Raw genomic sequence first — 22,996 nt, forward strand, 5'->3', positions numbered from 1 at the left:
ATATGTGTATCCCTGGACATAACAGACTCTGTTGGCTAGAGCAGTTATTACCAGTCCTGCTGCTGTATACATGGCTCTGAGGAATGTGGAATTGGAAATATCCTGATATAAACAGTCACAGTGTTGTCTGTATAGGCAAACATCTCCCTGTTTGTAACATGAAAGTGTCATTCAGTTCCTCTGTGTAATTTGTGAGCCTTTGTTTTGTACTGCAGAAGTAGCCAGCTTGCTAACAGCAGAGGAGTCCATGCAGGAGCATCTCTCACACCATGTCTAGTTGTTGAACAGTCATCAGACAGTGCCCCTGTCACTTTTTCACACTGTGCATATTTGTATAAATGCAAAAGACACAGCATTACTCATGTAGTGCTTGCAGGACCATCTAACAAAGGCAGGAGGATGATCCAGTGAGAGAGATCTCAGAAGTTTGCTGCAGGTTCATGTCCCAGCTCTACTAATTTTCTCTATTAACTGAGATACAGTTTGTCAGGCCTGGACAAGTTGTCCCCCTTCTAAAATGAAGGTGTTAGTGCTACATATACATGTGATTATTTTGTGTGAGCTTGTGTTTTCTTTTCTAGAACCCCCGTTATAGCAGGAGGCATCTTTGTGATTGACAAGTCCTGGTTTAACCACCTGGGAAAATATGACACTCAAATGGACATCTGGGGAGGAGAAAATTTTGGTAAGTTTAGGATGTTTCAAGGGAATGATACACTAATGCAGAAACAGTTCCCAGTCTTCATTACCTACCAGCACTCCCTTTTTGAGAGATCTGATCTGCATGTCAGTGTAAGGCTAAAGACACGGTCAAGAAAGCCCCACGTAATCAGAATTATATTTCTATCAGCTTTGTTCAAACTCAGTGGAGGTTTTTCGCAGTCAGGGCTATCATTCTCTTATAGGCATATGCACTGTTATACAGGTGTTTCCACAGTACAAGTAAGAAAGAGGAATCTCCTGGTATTAAAATTGTTGCTTGTTTTTGGAGAATATTCTTCCAGTCCTTTGCATGACAGTCATTGTTGCCCCAGCTCTGAAGTAGAGAGTCACTCCTATGCTCTCTTGTACCTGTTCCTCTTTCCCAGGTAAGCCTGAGTCACTCTTCCAGCTTGATAGGTCAGAACGATATTTTTCCTAAGTGGAATTTGGGTACAAATAGATTCATAATGGAAACACTTAAAAGCAGACTAGGGCATCACAAACATTTGAGGAATTCAGAGGCTCAGGGTAGTCTGTCCACTCAAGTGCTGTTATCTTATAGGGCATGGTGCTTAAACCCATCTTCTTGCACTTAATAGTGGCACAGATATTCCAGGCATCTCTCTTTGCCCTGGGTGAAGGGATGCTGCAATGCCACCAGGTTTTAGTGACAGAAGGAGGAAGAGTATTGATAATTGTTTCACAGAGACCTGAAGTATTCAGGGCATTTATTTAGAAATTATGCAGGTGGAGCTGAAGAGATAAAAGCCTTACTCTGTTTTGCAGTCAACTTAGACTTTTCTGTAGCTAACACTGCAAAAAAAAATTCTGTTTCTACCGATTCCAGAAATGTCATGGATTTGTAAATAAAATGCTTTAAAGAAGGATTTATATGGTGTTTTCTAGCACCTGGAAGACAAATTAGAAAGAAAGAAGTAGGCAGGAAGAGGAAACTTTTGTTTCTCTGAACACAGCTGGAGGAGCTGCCTCTTTCTGAAATGCTCTCTGAAACCAGAAAATAATATTTTTGGGTCATAACAGAATATTAAGGTACCATTTTTTTAAAACAAGGTATCTAATAATGAGTGCTTGTGTTCTCCATTTTCTGATGTCTTCCTTCAGTTTTATGATATTCATCTAATTAAAAAGAGACATTTATGGGGCTTCCATTGGGATTTCAGCAGTGCTGGTGCATCAGCTAAGCACTGTAGGCAGAAGTAACAGGCAGTCTTTACCGAGGCATGAAGGTCCCATCTCATGTGTCCCTCAGATTCCCCTGCACTGCCAAACTCAGCTCCTTGCTGTCACTAGCCCTGGTCCCGCTGCTGTGCCAGTCACTTGGCCACCCTGCCAGCCTCTGAGCTGCAACTGTGTAAAAAGCTGTAAACCCCACAGATGAAGAAATAATATTTCTTAGGCTTTTGGTTGTCTGCTTCTGCCCACCTGGGAGCCCAGTGTTGTTGTTTGGTGCATATGTCGGTAGCTTGATGCTAAGCAGAACTCTCTGCTGTAAGTGGCAGTAGATTACCCACACACCCACAGGCCTGGCAGTGGCTTAGCCAGGCTGTGTGGGACTGGGGCAGGTGTACAGGACTTGCCAGTTTTGCCTTGTTGTGTGGTTGCCCTGTAAATTCATTGTCTCCCTCGCTTGTCTCTTATTGTGCACCTCCATTCTTCACTTAAGAGAGCAAAGCTAAGTGCACAGTGCTCTGTTTAATGAGGCCTCCCCCTGGGCCACATTGCCACACCACCACTGTGAAGATGGCAATGGGAAGGTATTTTCAAAACAAAACAGACCACTTTTCTTCTTTAAAACTGACTTTTGTTCAGCTCTTCAGCATAATGTGAGACAGCAAATCAACCAGTGGCTTCTGCATGGAGCCGGTTGCTGTTTCATGGCAGAGGGGTAGAAACCAACCTGCGTTTGTCAACAAAAAGTATTAATTTTCCTTAAAGTATTCAGAATGGCTAATTTACCCTCTTAAAAAATGTTTTCCATACTAATTGAAAATTAGATTTTGTGAGCAATGAAAAATGTTGATAATGTTCTGAAAGACTTTTTACTACAAATTGCAATTTTGAGTGGAAAGGAACTGTTTGGATAAGGTCATCATTTGTAAGTGAGGTGGGAAAGTGGTTCTGACTGATTTGGGTGTCTGAGATGGGCCATTCCCTGCCCACAAAGGCTGTTTTAAATAAAGGACTTCTATGAAACTTTTTTCCTGTGTTGAAACAGGGTAAGAGAATGTATGGGAAGGGCTCAGGGCCGGATAAGCTCTACACATACAACAGCTACACAGAAACGATCAGGCAGCAACTACCAGTTCCCTAAATATCCTTCCAGCTGGATGTGAGCTGGTAAACCCCTTTTTTTTCCACTGTGATGGGGAAAAGCCACAGCGATTAAGTCATTTAAAACACATATGGACTAGGTCACGTCCTGGAAAATATACAGCCAAAAAGTTCTCCTATGCTTTCCTTCAGAGGATGGATGAAATGCCTTAATAAGTTATGCGTGACCTCCATTTTCTCTTCAATGTCCAAAATCTGCGTTTTTTCACCCCCTCTTTAAAGATTTCTGTCATTTACAAACCTGGACATGCAGTCTGTGTGTCTGCCTGAGACACTAATACGGCATGAGGAATCTTCTCTTGGGACATCACTTTAAGTTTCACATGCTAGATTGAGAGTTTTGTTTTTGTTATAGGTCGGAGTGAGTCAGAACCTCATTTCAGGAAAGCAAATGCCAGCTGGACACACCAGACAAAAACTTATGTCTTGACCTTTTTTTTCGTTTTTAAAGCTCTTCCTCTTGTCAAAGCTGGAACTCCCTGTTGAAAAGAAACTGAAAATAATAAAGGAAGAGTCAGGGAGAGACAAGAGCTAGTAAGAAATAACACAAAATACAGTCTAATAAAAGGGGTTTTTTACTTAGAAGCTAAATTAAATACACCATCTTCCCTGCCCCACCAAACACACTGTTTAAACAGTCTTTCCCAGGAGCTAGAGAGGAAAGCTATGAAGACAGATGAAGGTGGGGAAGATGTTAGTCTGTATACATGCTTTAAAACAGCTGTTAGATCTGAATACCTAATATCTTTTTAATTTCTAAACATCAGAGACTCACAATTCAGGCATTACTGGAGGGAGATCCCAACTGGGTAAAATTTTTAAAGTAGTCAGTCTACCCAATCTGAAGCCCTTTTGATAAGGACTAGCAGACTACCCAGCTAATTTTCATTTTCCTTCTTCTCACTGCCACATGAAATACAAGTGGAAAATCCCTGTAGTGTGGCAATTATTAAACTTGTGAGGACAGACCTGTAAGCTTAAGCAAGGTCACATCTTTTCTGTGATGCAAACAAGTGCCTGTACATCAAAGGTCCATGTTCTTCTAATCTTTTAACAAAATGCTGAATTTAGCTTCAGGGCCAGCTGGATTTCTTCAAGGAGCAGAGTTCTCTTCATATTATTATAAGTCACAGCATTAGACTGGTTGCTGCTATCAGTAGCTCCCTCAGCAGAGGCAACTGGTGACAAACTCTAACCCAGTCATCCACAGTTTTGTTGTTTTGTTTTGGGTTTTTTTTTTATTAACAGAGCCAAACAGGAAAAGAACAACAAGATACTGTAGGGTAGATAACATGGAGGTATGAGAGAGAAGACTCTGCTCTAGACATGGACTCACTTCCTATGCCTCCATCTTGTTCTCTTCTTTCTCCTTGTCTCCTAAACTCCCTTTCTTCTTCTAATGTTTTGCTTTACACAGTGAATTCTTATTTTTTTTCTTCCATCTATGTGCAGGAGTGGAGGGTTACAGAAAACCAAAACAAGGTGGGTGTGGGGGTAATCTCAGTCTGTTGCCAAATGCCATCATGAAGAGCTGACAGCAACCACAAGGACCTCATCAAAAGGAAAGGTGTCTCACTGAAATGCTTGGGGGACCAAAGAGAGGAGTGGGACTGAAGAAGGCTAGGAAGTCTCTGAGCCACAAGGGTGGCCCCCATTTTAAGAAAGGAAAGACAGTTTTTCCACTCTCACCATGCCATTGCTTTTCCTGGTGTTGCTCTTGCAGGCGATACATCTAGAGCAGAGAGGCTAGGTTTTTAGGCACACTGCTGAAGTTGCGCTTCTTGGAAATGCTGCCTATTTGCCTGCAGCTGTGTAACTCTCGGGGTCTCTTCCAGAACTCTCTTTCCGAGTGTGGATGTGCGGCGGCAGCTTGGAGATCGTTCCCTGCAGTCGAGTGGGACATGTGTTCAGGAAACGCCATCCCTATGACTTCCCTGAGGGCAATGCACTGACTTACATCAAGTAGGTGTTGGGTAGTTCCTGGTAGTAGCCAGGTCACCTTGATGTTGGGCATGTCTGAATAAGCCTGAATTCTTTGCTATCTTTCTGCCTGATGACAAAGAACAACAGCTTGTGGCTGAGCATCTGTTCTCAAGGGAAGAATGAGTTGTTGTTTTCTGTGAACAAAACCTGTTCCCTTCTCTCTCATTTGTATTAATGCATCTTGTTCTTCCTCAGTCTGCAATGGAGGAGTAAGGAGCGGTACTCTAGAGAGAGACCCTGGGCATTCGTGGGTACTGCCCTGTGACATGTGCCTGTGTATCAGCAGTCCTTAGATGTCTCTGTTGTCTCCAAGCTACTTTTGAGTCCAGGGATCCTTCTGAGCTGTATGTGCTCTGAGACAAGCCCTAAGGACAACTTCCACTGCAGGACAGATGGGAAGAGAAAAAAGATGAGGCAAAGTGCTTCACAATGAGAGCAGTTAAGCACTGGTGCAGGGCCCCAGAAAGGTCATGAAATCTCCATCCTTGAAGATTTCAAAACTCAACCAGACAGGACCCTGAACAACATGACCTAACCTGAAGCTAGTCTGCTTGGGCAGGAGGATGCACCAGGTGATACCTAGAGGTGCTTTCCAAGCTGAATTATTTCATTATGTTATTCTAATCTGTGGAAAGTGGTACTGTAAAGCAGGGTGATGGTCACAGTTGGTCCAGGTGTCTCTGGAGAAGAAGCATGTGTGAAAAAATCATGGTAAACTATGGCTGTTAAAATTTCAACTTCTGAACTGAAGCATCCTTGCAGGGCTCTGTAGATTTAACACATTCAATCTATAGCCATTCCTATTGTCCACTGCGTTTCACGTTTGGGACTGTCCTCCACTCCCTACTGGCAAACAGGCCTTGGGTCTGCCCACCCAGTGCCTTCTTGCTGGGGGGGCAGGTTCTCCAGCAGCACTTAGCAAAGCACATCTTCATCCCCATCCAGGAACACCAAGCGCACAGCAGAGGTGTGGATGGATGAATACAAGCAGTACTACTACGAGGCCCGACCATCTGCCATTGGGAAGTCGTTTGGAAGGTAAGCTGCCCCCAAACCTTGGTAGAAGGTCTCTGGTAAGCCCCTAACTAGCAAGAAATAGCTTTTTGATCTTCTGTGGGGCTAAGCGTGGGAAACAGAGATGCTCTGAATGGCTGGCTTGCCAGGGCAGTTGCAGCTTGAGTGTCTGGCTAACAAGGTTTGCTTCTAATTCACTTTATTTTTCCCCCCAGTAACCCTGCATAAATAATTTGTTAGCAGAATGCTGAAGGGATCTGTAATTAAATTAAAAGGCCAGACAGTTAAAGTGGGTAGATAAGAATATTTTCTAACACAGTGTGCAGTTGCTCTGGAAATGTGAGCTGTGCAGTTACTAGAGCTTGATCCAAAGTTCCTGTGTGGATGCAGAATCCCAGGGCAAGCACGGCTAGCTGGCACGTGGGGCTGGTTGCACTTGATGCGCTCCCCTCTTTCCTGATGAGTGAACGGGTGGTTTGCCTGGTTTGTAGGGCAGGAGAGAGCGTGGCCAATGGTGAGACCTCTCATTCAGAAGGACAATCAGGTTGTGACTTGTCTCCAGCACCTGCTGAGCCCACTTCTATGCAGTATTGTGCTTCTTACAGCACCTTTGCTAAAGCTGTCTCCAGGCCACGTGGGTTTCACTGTTATATACTTAAGTATATATATATATATACTTAAGTAACCCTGCTGCTTGTGAAGGAAGCTGGACTATTGCATATTGGACATGGATCTAATGCTCGTGTTTTGGGGCCAGAACCTGCAGTTCTTGTTCACACAGACTTCCTATTGGCTTTACTGGCAGCACTGACTGAATAAAAGCTGGTGCAGAGCTGTAGGATTTGATTTCAGGCAATTTCTCGACCTGTAGTAACAGCTCTGTGAACCTGCATTGAATCTAGATTTTAGGATGCAAATACCTCTGACACCATCACTGTCAACTGAACCTAAAATTCCTCATAATTTTGTTGTGAATGTAGGATCTAAGTACATTCTCCAGAGGTATGGGCAGTACAGTGGCCTCTGTGGGCTGAGGATGGCAGGGAGCGGGGGTACAGTTGAAAGTCCTTCCCAACACACAAATGTGGTGTTATAGCTTGAAGAGGAGAGTCCCTAGTGTCACTGCTCAGTAGGGCTACTTGAGGGAAGTCCTCTTCTTCAGCCAGCTAAAGCCAAGCAAATCAGCAGTGGAAAGACTGCTGCAGCAGTTACTGAGATATTGAACTAATTTCCTCTTATACTTCTTCCCTTTGCCAAAACTGCTTGAAAGCAAATTGAGCCTAGAGCTGCTGCCATGAGCTAGAGATCTGCTCTAGCACACATAGGTGGACTGTTAATATATAACTGAGGACAAACACTTTGTAGGCCTTTTCAGGAGCTGATCATTGTGCCAGTCTCATGCTGTGCCTCTACAGGGGCACCCAGATGCAGAAACACTTTCTAGGGCCTACAGTAGTTTTACTGCAATGTAGTATTTAACACTGTAGGACCTGGGCTCTGCCATCGTTCTGGGCCAAAGGAAGCGCAAGTGTTGCATTTGAGGTGTTTATGTCTTCCTCTTCTATTTCCTGCCACTTGCCTCTCTCCTCCTTTTCACCTCAGGTTACTGCTAGTTCTCTGAACCCAGCAACAATTATGTGGGAGAATGAGTAATAGGAAAAAGCTGTGTAGTCTCCTTCCAAACCTCCTGGCCAATCTTCATTGTTCCCCTCCCTCCTGTTTACTACCTTATCCTCAACAACCTGCCTGTGTTTCCAGTGTTGCAGAGCGAGTGGAGCAGCGACGCAAACTGAACTGTAAATCCTTCCAGTGGTATCTGGAGAACGTCTACCCTGAGCTCAAGTGAGTCAGTTCTCCACCTGCAGAAATTTCTGAAGAATCTGGGAGGTGGGTCACAATGAGCAGCTGAGCATTGGTAGCAGCAGGCAAAAAAGAGACTTCTGCTCAGAAAAGGTTTTCTGCTGTTCTTCTTTTTGGTGAGAAACCTTCTGTGATTTCCTGGCTTGTATCATCACAACAACCCTGCAAAAGGTTTGTTGCTCCTGCTACTGGGAGCCCTCTGCTCTGCCCCACACAGCTGTCCCTCAGAGATGTGCAACAGTGGTGTTTTCAGAGGTGCAGGGTTAGACAAGTGCCAGAGCACTACATCCCTCCCAGTTATGGCTTGGTCTGTGCCTGTTGGATGCTCTGCCTGGAGGTAGTTGAGCCAGGCAGAGCTGGACAGCCTTAGTGCAGAGGTGCAGGTGGTTCAGAGAAAGCCCCAATGAATGCCAGAACCAGATGTGCCTGTGGCTTCCCCTGCCCCAGGTCGGGATGTTGTAGTGTCATGTAATTGCTCTGCTGCGAGGAGGCCTGGGTAGAGCTGTGTGTTTAGCACTTTCTAGCTAACACACCCTGGCAACACATCTTCACATCTCAGCCAAGCAAAATTTGTAGCTAACGTGGGTCAAGGCTAAAACATCCAGCTGTAGTCTGGCCTTGACAGATCTTTCCTGTATTGCTACCAATGAGATAGTGAATATGTGCTAGCACTGGGGGGAAGACTCTGGAAAAGGGGGAGGCAAAAGGAGGATAAATCAGTGTGGATGTGGCATTTTACTGGCAATGGCCTCTTTCAGAAGAGGCATGACACTGAACTGCTTGGGGTAAACCTAAAGATCCTGTAATGCCTTCTAAAACAAAAGGGTATCAACCCTCTGACTCCATTGACTTTTGCCTCCTTCAGACATTTGCAGTGGACAGCATGATATTGTTCATTTTCTGTCAAATAAAGGGGTCTGTGTTTCAGTCAGGGGCCAGTTATGCCCTCATAAATGTGAAAGTGCTTTGGACATTTCTGTGTATGAAGTGCCATGCAACTGTCATTTTACTTCAAGGATTCCTGAAAAGGAGTTGATTCCAGGAATAATTAAACAAGGAGGAAACTGCCTGGAGTCTCAAGCACAGGATACCACAGGGAATACATTGGTTGGCATGGGAAACTGTAAAGGGACTGTGAGCAATCCACCTGTCACTCAGGTAAGGCAGGCTTCTGTTTGGTGCTTTGTTCCTGCTTCTGCCCTTTTTATTACTGGAGAATGAAAAGGCATCGCTGGCCTTGTTGAGTTTGTACAGAAGTGAAAGAAGGAAGAATTTGGCCCTGTTAATGATTTTAATAGTAAGCAGAAAAAGAAGCTGTGCCCATCTCTTCGAGCTCTGTTGACTCACAAGACCCAGCAGTCAGGCATAGAGTAGGAAGGTTTTCATCACTCAAAGGCAGTAAGCTGCGCTTAAATGCTCAGGGGTGTGGCTAGTCTGTGCAGTAGTTGTGCAGCCGGGGTTTGAATGATGTAGCTGTTCCTAGTCACGTTGTCATTTGGGCGTGCTCCGCTTCATCGCCCAACCCATTAGAACCGGTCCTTGGCTGTGCTTGGCTAGTACCCTGGCACGTGGGTAAGAGATTTTCACAGGATCAGAAATGTTCCTTGGCCTGCTGTAGCTGTGGAATTGTGCAGTTTTACAGATAGATTTCAGTAGAAAGCCCAAATAAAGTTTAAATAGCCAAGACCCCAGCTGCAGTAATTTGGTTGGTGCAGCTCTCCTAACTGCAGTGGAGCAGTGCTGGTTTATACCAGCTGAAGATCTGCACTCAGCCTCTTCTTTTGGTTACTGGAAGCAGCTTGAGAAAGTTAAGGGTCACAGTAGGATATTTTATTCCAGAAAATACATATTCACATCTGTTAAATGTTGAAAACTAGTTTGCAGCCAGCATTCAACCTGCCATTTAATCTGACTCATTGTTCCATGTCATTACCATTTGAAATCTCTGAAACTTATTGCATTTTGTATTTCTTCCTTGGGAAAAGTATAGTAATAATGGTTGATTGGGTATCCATCTACTAAGAGGAGGGTAAAATGAAGTGACTTGTGCTTTATGTGCACTGGTGATATATGTTAGCCCATGAATATGCTTGCATGTGTTTTGCTTTGCTTACAATCTATAGGTCCCAGGTACCTGTTACAGAACATGTCTGCTATGTAAAGTATGCAAAAGCAGTTGCACATCATGTGAATCAAGGGCTTGGGGTCCTCCCTGCTTTGTAGGATTCTGTAAAGCTGCAGGGCAGGGAGTTGCATGGGATCTAAGGTTAATGAGACTGCTCAGATGGTGAGGGGAGCCAACTGCAGGCTTTGAAATAGTCATGATACACCAAGCCTGAGCATAAACTTCTGATCAGTGAAGACTGCTGCTGTAGTCTTCCCAGGGAGCCTTTGGTAAGAGCTGAACAAAGGATACAGGTTTTTGAAATGTTTGACAGAAAAAACTCTCCCTCATCTGATCACTGTTATGATCCTAATGGAACCTTTCTTTTCCTTATGCCAAAGGAGTGGGTATTCAGTGACCCTTTAATTAGACAGCAGGACAAGTGTCTTTCCATTACCTCCTTCTCTATGGGCTCTCACATCACACTGGAAGCCTGCAATCAAAAAGATGGCAGACAGGTAGGTAACTGTGCACCTGTTTTTAATCCCTTCCTTGCCACATACCAGTGTTCCTACATCAGTGCAACCTGCAGTGGCAAACCTAGTACTATCGAAGTGTATAAAAGTCCCTTCCATCCTCTGCACCTCCCTCTCTAATGTGTTTCATAAGCTTGGATGTATGAGATGTCCTACGACCAAAGTGGAGAGCACAGACCAAAAGAGTGTGAGGGTATCTGCTCTGCCTGGGCCCTCAGCAGCGTGGTTAGGTCCAGCTCAGCAGCACCCCGACTTCACTCCTTGGATACATTTATGTTCACCCAGATCAGTGCTTGGATGGAGCACAGCATCAGAGAGGGGTAGATAGGCAGCAAATGCTTTAAGATACCCAGGGAAAGGGCACTGTGTGCTATCGTTTGTTTACTTATTTACAAGTGAAAGAACTGTATTCTTGGTGCTGACTTGGACATGTGAACAGACCCTTAAAACTGAATGCGTGCAACTCATTTGAGAAATACTGACCGACATAAAGCACCGTATGTTCCACCCAAACTGCTCCCTGGGGAAAAAAACACAGCAGCACTGTTCCCAACAAAATGCAGCTCCGTGACTCTTATGCTGTTTCAAAGATGTGCATCCCTGATCTGTCAGGACACATAAGTCATTTTGCCTTATGGCACAAGGTAAGAGATGGCCTCTTTGATGGCACAGGGTGCCCTCACAGAGATGTCATGTGCTTTTTTAGCAGAATTGGGCAAAACACAGCAGGTGACAAAGCAGCACTGGCAAACAGTGGACTGGGCTTTTTTTATCCTTAAATCCTGTGCTTCTCTCTACACCAAGACAGAACACATTTTCAGTCATCTAAGGCCATGCTGGCTCTGTGTTATTTTTTTGATAGCCCCAAGGTAGGAGACGGCTCAGCTTGCTACCAGTCTTCAGCAGCATCCTCTTTTGTCAGTATGTTCAAATGCTATACGAATCTCCGGATTTCTTCCTGAAAGAAAGCACTGAAATCCAATCGTGCCCATTTGTGGAAAGCCTGTGTAGACTTTCCTCTTGAGGGCTGGTTAATGCAGAAATCTCTTGAAGAGTTGTCACCGTGAATACGCTGGGAAAACTCTGAGTTCGGATTAGGCTTGCAAGGATATCCCCAGTAGGCTGTGCTTGCCTGCTTCTTTTACTTGTTGGTAATCACTCACCCCCTTGCTGTGTAATTAGGTCACTTAGCTTCTCCTTAGGTGCCTTCCAGCATTTTCTTCCCTGTCAGCAGAGAGGACTCTAGCAGCTGCCAAAATCAGCTGTCTTTCCCCACCTCCCCTGTCATGGAAGGACAAGGGTCCCCTGAAGGGAGGAGGAGTGCAAGCGTTATTAGCCAGAAGAGAGATTAATCCAGGCTAACACAAGCAGGCTCATTCTGCTGATGGAATAGGATTTATTGAGCCTTGATGTGTTGATTATATACAGCCTCATTATAAAAACATGCACACACGCTTAAGGATGTGAGCTGTTGTTTTCCATTACCTTACGTGAACAAACTGCACTTAAATCAAGGACTTGACCGAGCAGATGATTTAGCCAGCTGACTGTAAGCAAAGATTTTGTTAAAGCATTTCAAATAATTAGAGACTAATTTGAATCACAGCTGCCATTCCAAACTGCCTTGTGGTTGAAGGGATGACGTAGGCATGAGTTGGGAGGAGTGCATTTGAGTTTTTAATCTAATTTGGTTTGAAATGGTCTGAAACATTGGGGACTTTTTGGAAGTCCCGAACTCCCATTCCAGATTTCTACTTCTGAGCCAGTTTCACTTGCAGTGCTTCACTTTGTTGTATTCTTGGGGAATGTTGTTATGGTCCCTTCATTCCATAAACACAACAGTAATTGTTGCTAATACTGACATTGGATTTTACTTAGCTTTAAGTGAGTGATCTTTGCAAACTACCCCATTCTCTCTCCTCCATCTCTTTTCTAGAGGGGCCACGGGCATCTAGTGCAATAATTTCTGCTCACTTCGGGAACTGACTCTTTCTCTGCTGGGTCTTAGCCAGAATAGAAAGTGAAGCTGACAGCTTTTGTGGAGGTCATCTGAGAACGTATGTCTGGGCCGACAAGACATGTTTCTGGCAACAGAGAGCCAAGACAGAGAAGGAGTCTTGTTCTTCCTGGGTTGGCAGTTTACAGAACCCCCTGCCCAGAATGTTACCCAAGCCTAGCTCCTGACATTTGCGAGGCTGAGTTTCAAGGAGATCACCACTGCTGTAGAAACTTTGAAATGCGAAAGGAAAGAGGAAAGGTGGAGGGAACAAACTCCCTCAGCTGCCCTGCAACTTGCCTGTGTCCTCATGGGTACTTGCAGCCCAAAGTATGAGTGCTGGGGGAGAGCAGTGTTCTCAAACTACACATGGGTGTAGCCACTCCTCAGTTCAAGCAGACTTCTCAGAAAGTCAGAGGGGCTGAGTGGGAGTGGAGGGAGGGAAGCTCAGCTACTTCAGAGAGGTGGAAGTGGCAAGCAAGAGCCCCAAGTAGGTGGTCTGAGTGGAAGGGGGTGAGCCAGGACAACCAGCATGACACCTGCAATACCTTAAGAGAAGACAGTGGCATGATGAAAGACCAGCTTTGAACATGTCTGGTGTCACTGTCATCAGAGGTCTGTGGCAGAAGGCGTTTGGACTTTTCTGGATCTAGACTTCATGTCTGTGTCTGAGTGATGCAAAAGCAAGATTTCTGACAAAAGATGGGGCACATGATGACTTCATTTTTTAGTGTCACCAGAACAGATTGGTTAGATGCTTACAGCAGCACCATACAGCTCCTAAAGATTTTTTCTGCTTTCAAGCATGCTGAATCTGTGCCCGTGCTACACAGCTGTTGTGCATTAAGCATGTCTGCAGGGCAGATAACTTTTTTGTTACTTTTGAGTGATAACAACAGTCCTTCTAACATATATGTAATACTCTGGCAGAGGCTTTATAGTATTATGATCTGTATCTAGAGTATTACTTCAAATTAAGTCTAGAATTTTGGAAGTAGGAGTATATGAGACAATGGTAAAACTTTAGACGCTTTTTGGTTCTGTTAGACTATTCTCCCTTGGGTTGAAAGGAATTGGGACCAAAATCTATTTGGCACCATGGTCCCATTGATCATTCAACAGCAACAGCTGGCACTGCTAGCAGAAGACCAGCCAAGAGCTATTCTGCATAATCAGAACTAGATTTCAAACCAGATGGATGTTATCCATAATGTTATTTGGAGAATCGCATTTTTAGTTGAATGCACAATAAATTATTGCCTTTAGCTTTGGTTTTGGCTCTGACTGACAGTGGGAGTGGTGTTTTAATTTGTATTATAGTGAGGACAAATGGAAGACAAAGTGAGAGTCAGACACTAAAACAAGAGACTGAAAATGAGAAACACTGGCATGGTATTTCCCAACAGAACAAGAAGTGTGCTGAGAAATCCTATTAAACAGACATATTTCATTAAAATGTGCTGAAGGAATGTGACCCCAGCCTGAAAATGAGGACACTAAGTTTTCTTGTGAGACAAACAGTATTTGAAGTCCTGTGTGCCTTTGGATGTGATTGGGAATTTTTTCCCACCTTGCTTCTCAGTGTATCACGTTACTCAAAGTGCAGACAAATGCAACTTTATATAGACTGTTGGAAAAGAGAAGGAGTGAAAATCTGTCTGTTTTGAAAGCACCTGACTTTTGATTACGCTGAAAAATTACACTAGTGTAAACACTTTCAGCTCTTGCATATATTGGGTAGAAAAGGACTGGCTATTTCTGACTTTTCTGTTAGTAATTGCACATGGAGTGCTTCTATCCAATCACCTCAGAGTACTTTACAATGATAGATAATAAAGATGGGGAGAGAGCTTTACAAAAAACTAGGGAAGTTTTTGGTCAACGTTGGAGAAAAGGATCAAGACACAATATTTCGAAGAAAATATGGATTCTTATTTTTCCATCTCCACTCCAAACCTGCTGTAACTAGTAAACTGTATTATCTCCATCTGCACAAGAACAGGAGACCAAGGAAGATTTTCAGGCCAAAATTTTTCAGATTGTGCAATGCTTATATCTTCCAAAAGCTTTCCTTCCAAGTACAGGCGAGTCGTAATGTCTGGGTGTAGGAGAGGAGAGCATAGGACTCACTGTAATGTTTGGCTGCACATGCAGGACGTATCTACTCTGTTTGTTTTTCCTAAAGATGGGCATCATCACTGTCATTTAAGAGTTAGCTGTCCAAGCTGTCCTTGTGTTCTGTGGAGAAAGCTGGGCCTGCCCAGGAGGTGCTCGTACCTCGGTACCTGTGTACCTCCGGAATTATGTCACCAGGCGACCAGTTTAGCCTAAGTTGCTCTAGGTGGCTGATGGTGGAAGATGAGCATCCTATCTCCACCCATTCCTACTGCCCACCCTCCTCAAGGGTCTGAGATATGATGTGTCCCTACAGGATTAGGTGCTGAGCTGTTCTGAGTCATCCTGGGGCCTGGCAGTCAGTGAGGCGGTCTCATGAAAGGTTCAGGTGCGGTCAGGGGAGTTGCTCTGGTATCTCACAGAGGGCAGCAAAGCACAGTTTCTGACCAGAAAGGGCAGAATCCGTAATTCTGAGAATACCACTTCCATGTGAGATGAGGAGCCCTAATTTCCCTTTTACTGTCAGTGTGCTTTATAATAGCTCCAGGCATGCCATCTCTCTGCAGCCCGGATCAGCCTTACATTCAGCGTTGTCACCTTTTCAGCATTCCTCTTCCTTCCCCATCCTTACCCCACTTTCTGTTGAACATAGGGATGTGGAGTGACTTGAAACTCAGTGTGATTCATTGAGAGGCTGATTGATTTGGTGTGTTTTGTTAGCAGCAGCAAATGTGCTCTGGTGAGTGTTTGCTGGCATCCTGCTGTGTCTGTTGCTGTGGACTCTCCCTGCAGACATCACAGCGGGTACCTGCTCAGCATGGAGAGATGGAATGGCAGCGGGTCTCTGATCTGGAGAAATAACATTAGCGAGCCTCCCAGTGGTGCTAGTTTTCTCCTGAGTGGCTAGTGGGGAGAAGAAAAACAGCGTCTCTTGGTAATTTCCCTGGTCCTCCATCTCAAATCTGACAACAGCACACTCCTTTACAGTGGAGTCTTCTGGAGAGCTGTGGGGTGTGTGGCAGAGATGACAGGTGGGTGTTCTCTAGCACATGCACTGGGGAAGGTGAAGGAGGAGGCTGGGAATTCACAAGTACAGAGTGGCAGAGGAAGGATGGAAGGCAAGGAAGAGTTCCCTTTTACACAGTAAGTGTGCTTTGGAGAAGGTCAAGAGGCCCTTCACTGAAGTGTCTGTGACCCTGAAAAACAGTGGTGGGGAGACCATTGTGCAGAGGTCACACCAGCTGGGAACAGTGTGCTGCTTCCCAGGGAAGGAGACCTCCTGCTTTCCACTCCATCAACACAGCTGCTGCTTTATGATATTAACTCTTCCTCAGCTCTTTGTAAGGAGACTTCTGCCAGATGAGACTCAGATGGCTCTGGGACCTGTGTGGGCAGTGGGCTGCAGCAGCTGGTGAGGGCACTGCAGTGCACAGACTGTATTGCATCTTCCTCCCCATTGTCACTACATTCCTCTTCCCCCTTGCTTATTAAAACTAGCTTCTTTCTGCTTCTCTCCTTTAGTGGTGTCCTGTCAGACAGGGTGCGGGGTGCTGGCGAAGTGATCCTGCCTCTGGTATTTAGTCTTGAAGGAATATATGATACAGGAGCAACAGGTTACTTTGGGCTTTGCAGCTGGCCTGCCCTCCAAGACATAGAACCAGCACACAGATTTGGAGGAAAGCTGCCAGCAATATGTGAACATATCTGGATGTCTTAAACCATACAGGATGTGGCAATTGGTTTACTGTGTTACCCAAGAATTAAAATGTTGGTGAGTTTTGATGTCCAGATATTGCAGGATTTTTTTTTATTCTCTTTGCATATTCTGCAGCAGCCTTGAGGTCAATCAGTTAAGCTGTTGTCAAGCTGTTTCTTTTTCTTCATCAGTCTTGTGGGTTAGCCAATACATCCTTATAATATTTGTAAGCTGTTTACTGACTGAGCATCCAGACCATAATTCTAACTGGGTCGGCCCTGTGACTGAAAAGAGGGATGAGAAAATTCCCAGAGCCTGGATCACTCAGTCCAATAACCTGCTGATCTCAGCTGTGCCACACTGGAGGGAAATGGTTCAGCCTCACCTGGGAGATCCCAAGTCCACAGACTCATTTCTACTTCTTTTTTTCCTCTTCACTACCAGCCACAATGGCCTCAGTTCTTTCCAGCAGGGGTGTGAGGTACAGCCCTTTCTCAGCAGAATTTGCAATTCAATGTTAAGACATATATTTTGTTTCCTGGAAAGCAGCACAATCAAAGTGGACCTTCAGGAAAGGGTTGCATGTGGGACCTTGTGGATATGCTTTGAGGTGAGCAAACCCAGAGGACAGCACTGTAGGGATTAGAGGAACATGTACCAAGAAGTTGCCAAATGGACACTTATAAACTCCAATGTAGGCAAGACAGAAAAGTTTAGAAAGAAGAGCTGAGAAGTGTGCAGAGCTATGGAGAGCTTTCAATGCAGTGCTGATAAAAATCTTGAATTTGATGCAAGAAGAGATGAAGGGACATGGAAGAGAGATAGATACGATCTAGTCAAGCAGCAAGAAGTGTGATTTTTGCTTTCTGTTGTTGGATTGCTTTCCTTGTCGGGAGAACTTTTAATGCTTTGCTTTCTGTGGATTGGAAAGAGACCATAGAAGGGTTTTAGATTTTGACAGGTATCTGGGTGCCTAGATGCACAACAAAGAATGGCAGGGAAACTGTGAATATAATATGCTTTTGCAAATGCCACTGCTTGCTGATTTTTGTGTTGTCTGTGCTCTAGATGCTTCTGAATATCTAGCCCTATAATTCAGCTAAACTCAAACTCCAGGTGTTGTTAATACAGGAGACCAGTGCTTTGGAGGTGCTGCCCATACCCAAATTTTCAGTCTCCCTAGTTGTTGGGGTTTATTTGAGGTTTATGCTCAACCTTTCTCCTTCAACTTGAAGTCACAGTTTTGTCGTGAAATGGTAGTAACAGCATGTTTCTTCTCTGTCTTCTCACAGAAGTGGAAGATGAAAGGCAGTTTCATTCAACACTTTGTCAGCGGTCTCTGCCTGGAAAACCAGACTGGGAGAGTGGTGACCAACCCTTGCCAAGCAGGTGTACATGGCCAACAGTGGGAGCTGCTACAAGCAACATGATGGTAGCACAGAGATCTTGTTTCTTTGTGCATGAAACCTTGGGAACAAAGGGCGATTGAGAAGGGAGGAATGGTTTTGTATGTCTGACCCTAAGTGTTTTCATTGTGCCCATCAGCAAGCCACCATTTCAGCTGACCGCTTGGTGTTTTTGAGCTTTTCAGAGGAGAAGCTGGAGTGAGAGAGGGATGAGGAGAGTTGTTGAAATCTTCCCATCTGTTGTCTTAAGCTCTCCTTTGTAGCTGATGTCTGTGCACAGCTGCACCCAGAGAAGGGAGAGGACCCAGCCCAATATTCAGTGACCAGAGCTGCCTTGCAGCTCTCCCCATCTGTTCCTTTCTCTGCATCCAGAGTTCATGACCTTCAGTCCAACAGCTTTGACAATGATTGTACAAACATTGGTAGCTCTTCGGCTTCCCTGGCTTTTTGCTCTAACATCGTGCGTTTATGCATGTGTGTCTCACAGTGAGGAGTGGCCAGAAGAAGGGTCATCATGACAAGTGGAGGGTCTCGAAAGGAACTAGCAGACTCTGAGGTTTGTAACCTCTTTGTAGCAGGCCCATTCCTTCCTCTGCCCACAGCAGCTGCGCTACAGCCAAATGAGCTGAGCTTGGCACAATGCTGACAAGAGAGCCAGAAAAGGGACAATCTGTTTTAGCAGCATAACCAGGGCTTGTTTTGGGGATCATTCCCTATTGAATTATTTCTTCCAGTTTTTTACGGGTAGAAGGCCAGCCCTGCCTCCATGCTCAGCTGGACCTGGGTTCAGGATACCACACTCCTGTGCAGCTTTTGAGAGATGGGTGCCAACACTTTGGGATGCTGGGGAAACTGGGACTGTTCTCTTGCTGCTCTTCCTGATGCTACCAGGCACTGCTGCACCCCACACTGAGGGAGATGTGCAGGGCTGTGTGGGCAGCACACACTGGCAGTGCAACTGCGCTTGGCTCAGGCCAGTGGCAGGAACCCACCCAGTTCCCCGCTGTGAGAGGCAGGAGGAGACAGGCCCTGGGTTGTCACAGGCTTCCTGCTGCTGGCTGGGCAGGAGCACAGCCCTCTTGCTGGCTCTCCGGCTCCATGTGGCCCTTGTGAGTGCAGCCTGGCATGACAAGCCACCCAGTTGTTCTGTCTAGTTGCTTTTCCTCCTCGCTTTCAGAAAAAGGAGATGAAAGGGTCTGGGCCTGTTCCACTTGCGATGCCCAGCCCTCCTCCCAGTAGGCATCTTGGGGAGGTTAGTTGGTGAAGCTGAAACTGCCCCCTGCACAAATGCTGCCGCAGTACAGGCCCTCCTGTGTGTTCTGGAAATACCAAACACAATTGGTGTGTCTAGCTAGCATCCCAGTCCTGCTCTCAGTTACCAGTCAGCTGTAGCTGAGTGTGGATTTTCAGACTTGCCAGGAGAAACTTTCCTATTCAAATAAAAAGAAAAATCCCCACAACCTTACCTTTTCTTACTAGATCTGTAGAATTTTCCTCTTGGTGCTAGGTTTTGTAAACCAACCCTCCTTCCTATCCAAGAGCCTGGCAGGGGAACCAGGTGGTGGGGCCACCTTCAGTAGGCAATTCCTAGTCTGGATCCTTTCTGATCTGGTGTAGAAGAAACAGGATGTTCATTTGGATTATAAACAGCTGGCTGCTTTTAATCATGTTTGTATGATTTTTTCATTCTTTCTCCTGGCTTGGTATTAGCCCAAACAGTTGACAAAAGAACAGATACTGTTCTTCATACATTGCATGTCCTCAGAAGTGCTTGTGTGAGAACTAGACCATTTGTTTTCCGTTCTTGGTTCTTTCATTTAAAAAAAATAAATCAGTCATGTGGCAGGAGCTCTTTTCCTGTTTCCCCCTTCACTTTTGATGTCAGCTCATCATCTTGATGCTGATTAACCAAATGAATGATTTGCCCACTGTGAAAACTCTAGAGGCAGTTTTTAGTCCCAAGCTTACAGCATGATGCAGCTACCCTTCTGTGTGGGAATTTTCCCACTGATTCTGCAGAAATTTCTCTTTCCCTTTGTAGAGGTGCTTTGGGCCTGAACCACTGAGGCCATGAAAGAGCAGAGAAGGAAAGTAAACAGCCTAGAAACAGAAAGAAAGCAGGGCAGACAGACCCCATCAGGGGAGAAAGATGCCATCCTACTACCAGCTGCCTTTTTAAATAAGAATATGCAGGAGATGCTACTTCCAGGCAGTAGGAGACAGGAACAGTCAAGTTCTCACATACCTGGCTTGAAAAGAAGTTGATGCAAAGATAGGTGAAAGGCCATTGAGCAGGCTCTGTATGTAAGCTCTGTATACAATGATGTGCTAAAGGATTACATGTTTTCATCAAAATGCCTCCTAAGTGGACCTTCTGAGCTTTCCCCATTTCACTCTCCAGCAGCTGAAGGGTTGCAGCTAACAGCGTGTTCACTCCTCCACCAGGTACTGCTTCCTTCCTCCTTGCTCCTACTGCTTTCTTGCAGTTCCTTCTTCATAACCGTGCTGGAACTAGGACCCAGCTCCTCTACAAACGGTTCTCCTGACTGCTGCAGACCACAGAAACTCTGCTTGTATCCAGTTTCCAAGCTCTGGGCCAGCCCTGGTTCAAAAGGCTCTTGCAACACACTGGCTACTGCTCTTAACTTCATGCTTGGCTCCAATGTTGGAGGTTAGTGACCACTCCCAGAGCAGAGGTACCTGGACCAGCTGTGTTGATTCGTGCCTCTCTTCCTACTGCTCCTCACCACCTGACAGAATGGGAGCTGTCATCCATATGGGGCTGGGAGCTGGGGCATCTGAATGTTGGACACCCTCCTTCAGCTGCCTCAGACTGGGAAAGAAAAGGGAAGAAGTGGGTGTATGCTGGATGTCAATAACTGAAATTGCTGCTGGAGTCAGGGGCTACCAGAGCCCTAACTGTACCTGGTTTTGGACATGTTCTCCTGAGGTCACATCCCCATGGCTTATTCTGCTGTCAGCTAATGCACTGCCCGCAGGGCCTTCCTGTAGACCCAGTGCAGACCTCCCTCCACATGGCCAAGGACGTGCATTACTAAAGGCTGCTTTCAAGTGTGGGCAAACTAAACTTCTCAGAATAAACAGTCTTGTCAGTCCAAATGCATTATCAGCATACTTTGCATTTCTCTTGCACTGAAGGGAAGGAGAAATGATGTTATTTGGTCTTTTCTGTGATTCTGTGATTCTTTTTTTACCCACCAAGGTCCATGCAGTACCATTTTTTGGAACAGGACTCCAGTGGGGCTTTTGAAAGCAAACTGACTGAGTTCTCAAATTTGGCCTAGTGATTTGTTTCTTTATCAGTCAGAACAAGCAGCTGCTCACCCTTGTTTTCCTGTTTATTTTAAACAGCCCCCTAGACTGTCAAGACAGAGCATTTGCATTGGTAATACCTCTTAAGAAAGCTGTTATTGTGTTAGATTACCCAATGTAATTTCATGTGCTGTGAACCAATGGGGGTTTATTTAAGAGGAGCTGAAACTACTGTTGCACAGAAATCAATTTCAAAAGGTTTATTTTCCCCACTCACGTGTAAGTTGTACTTTGCCAGATGTAATTTATGTGGAGCCCAGATTTGTTTTCCCTTTTCTTGAAGAAAGCATGTGCCAGAATCTGTTTAATGCCTGGAATAAAATCCACTTTGAAACAAGTGTTTCAGGCTGTTCTTATTCCCCCTCATTTCCCATTGGAAAAGAGCCTCCATCCTTTCTTGCCTGGTCCTTTCCGCTGTCTCTTGCTGGGTTTGTTTACCCCAAATATACATAGCCCAGTTCTTTGCCTGGGTTCCTGGGTTGCTTCTGGAGGGATACTGCAGAAGGTGGCAGAGAGATTTCTAGGACACAATGGCATATCAATTGAAAATGACTGAAGAAGCCCTCCTCAGCTGGCTAGGTAGGAAAGTATCCTTTCTGGCAAAAGTTAAGAGCAGTTAATGGACCAGCTTTTACGTGGTGAAAGAAGTAGCTGGGTTCCAGGGAAAGTAATTCTTCCTGGTACTCCCTTCTTGATCTTTTCCTCAGGCTATCAGCCTGCCTATTCCTCCCAAAGGTCTTTTCTTTTGCTGCTGACTGGAGGGCAGGGAAGCATCATCACCCACAGATGCCTCCTAGCTTGTGCCTTGCTGAGCCTTGAACACAGTGACTCCCCAAGTAGGCTGGTAAGCCTTCCTAATCTCACTTTATAAAAAAGCCAGCAATGTCAATTTGGGGGCTTTGAGTTTAAAGTCAGAGCTTGACTGCCTGCTAGTTCACCCACAGAGGCTTTTTCAAACTAGGATCAGCTGGGTTTGCCTCTGTAGAAAGCAGCAGTGCCAGAGGCTCTGCCTGGAGAAGGAGGGTGAAGGTGTGCTGGAAGTTAGCTGGTGTGGGGGGAATCAGTGCTTCCACATGCTGCCTGGTAATGGATCTGATGTTTGGGTGCTGTGGGAACTCAACAAAAAGGAAAAGAGCTCAGGCTTTCTTAATGCTGGATCTGTAGCAGGACATCAGTTGGGCTGTGTTCCTGGAGTCCTGCCATGCATACCCTGAGCAATGACTGCCAAAGCGCCCCAGAAGCCAAGAGATTCTCAGGCTGACTGGGAAGACTTTAATTAGTCCTGTCTAGGAAAATGAAATATTGATCTTTTCAGGAGCCAAACTGGGCGGGGGTTAGGGTGGAAAGGAGAAATTATTTGAGGAATGGGTTCCCCTCTGAGGAGGACAGGCTCAGACATGTGGTGGTCCGGCACATAAATGTGGTAGAGAAGAGTTTGGAGTAGAAACAGTTACATCAAAGGGGCCTGGTACCAAGTGTGGGGAAAATCATAGGGGAGTAATTTCTTTGCAGGAGGTTAAAAACATAGAAATACCAAATCCATAGCAGTCACACAGTTGCATCAAATTCAATAAATGCTTTGTCTCAAAAGGCTCAATTGTTGTTTGGATTTGTTGTGTTTTGCTGTTTCATTTTGTTTGGTTGGTTCTTTTTAATACTCAAAAGCACAAAGCAGATTATTTTCTTAGGAACAGAGGTGTTGTCCAGGCCACGTTCAGTATGGAAGCCAGGTGCTAGGAGATCATCTTTTTCTGTAGTCTCTTAAAAGGGAGTAGGTTGATACAGAGACCTTAAGTGAGTGTCTCTTCATTCTCAAAACCCTCTGCTGTTGGTCTGTAGGATGTGTTGAGGTGGATATCTCTATCCCTCTAATTGGACCTCTTCAGCATTTTAGAAAAA

At 45.2% G+C, this 22,996-nt stretch overlaps 1 protein-coding gene across 2 annotated transcripts in view; it reads left to right on the forward strand.

The window, feature by feature from the left end:
• Positions 1-21,435, forward strand: part of GALNT16 (polypeptide N-acetylgalactosaminyltransferase 16) — a 76,177-nt gene extending 54,742 nt beyond the window's left edge. Inside the window, exons 9-16 of one of the 2 annotated variants that reach the window (XM_065064401.1) lie at positions 582-685; positions 4,890-5,016; positions 5,983-6,075; positions 7,810-7,893; positions 8,928-9,069; positions 10,417-10,533; positions 17,651-17,790; positions 20,210-21,435. In XM_065064401.1, the coding sequence (XP_064920473.1) occupies positions 582-685; positions 4,890-5,016; positions 5,983-6,075; positions 7,810-7,893; positions 8,928-9,069; positions 10,417-10,533; positions 17,651-17,788 (805 nt within the window). In that variant the 3' untranslated portion in view covers positions 17,789-17,790; positions 20,210-21,435. Of the gene's footprint in view, positions 1-581; positions 686-4,889; positions 5,017-5,982; positions 6,076-7,809; positions 7,894-8,927; positions 9,070-10,416; positions 10,534-17,650 lie in introns of both variants that reach the window. The other variant, XM_065064400.1, reaches the window with a different exon arrangement.
• The last annotated feature ends 1,561 nt before the right edge of the window (positions 21,436-22,996 follow it).

Source organism: Columba livia, chromosome 5, assembly GCF_036013475.1.
Source record: "Columba livia isolate bColLiv1 breed racing homer chromosome 5, bColLiv1.pat.W.v2, whole genome shotgun sequence".
NCBI lineage: Eukaryota > Metazoa > Chordata > Aves > Columbiformes > Columbidae > Columba > Columba livia.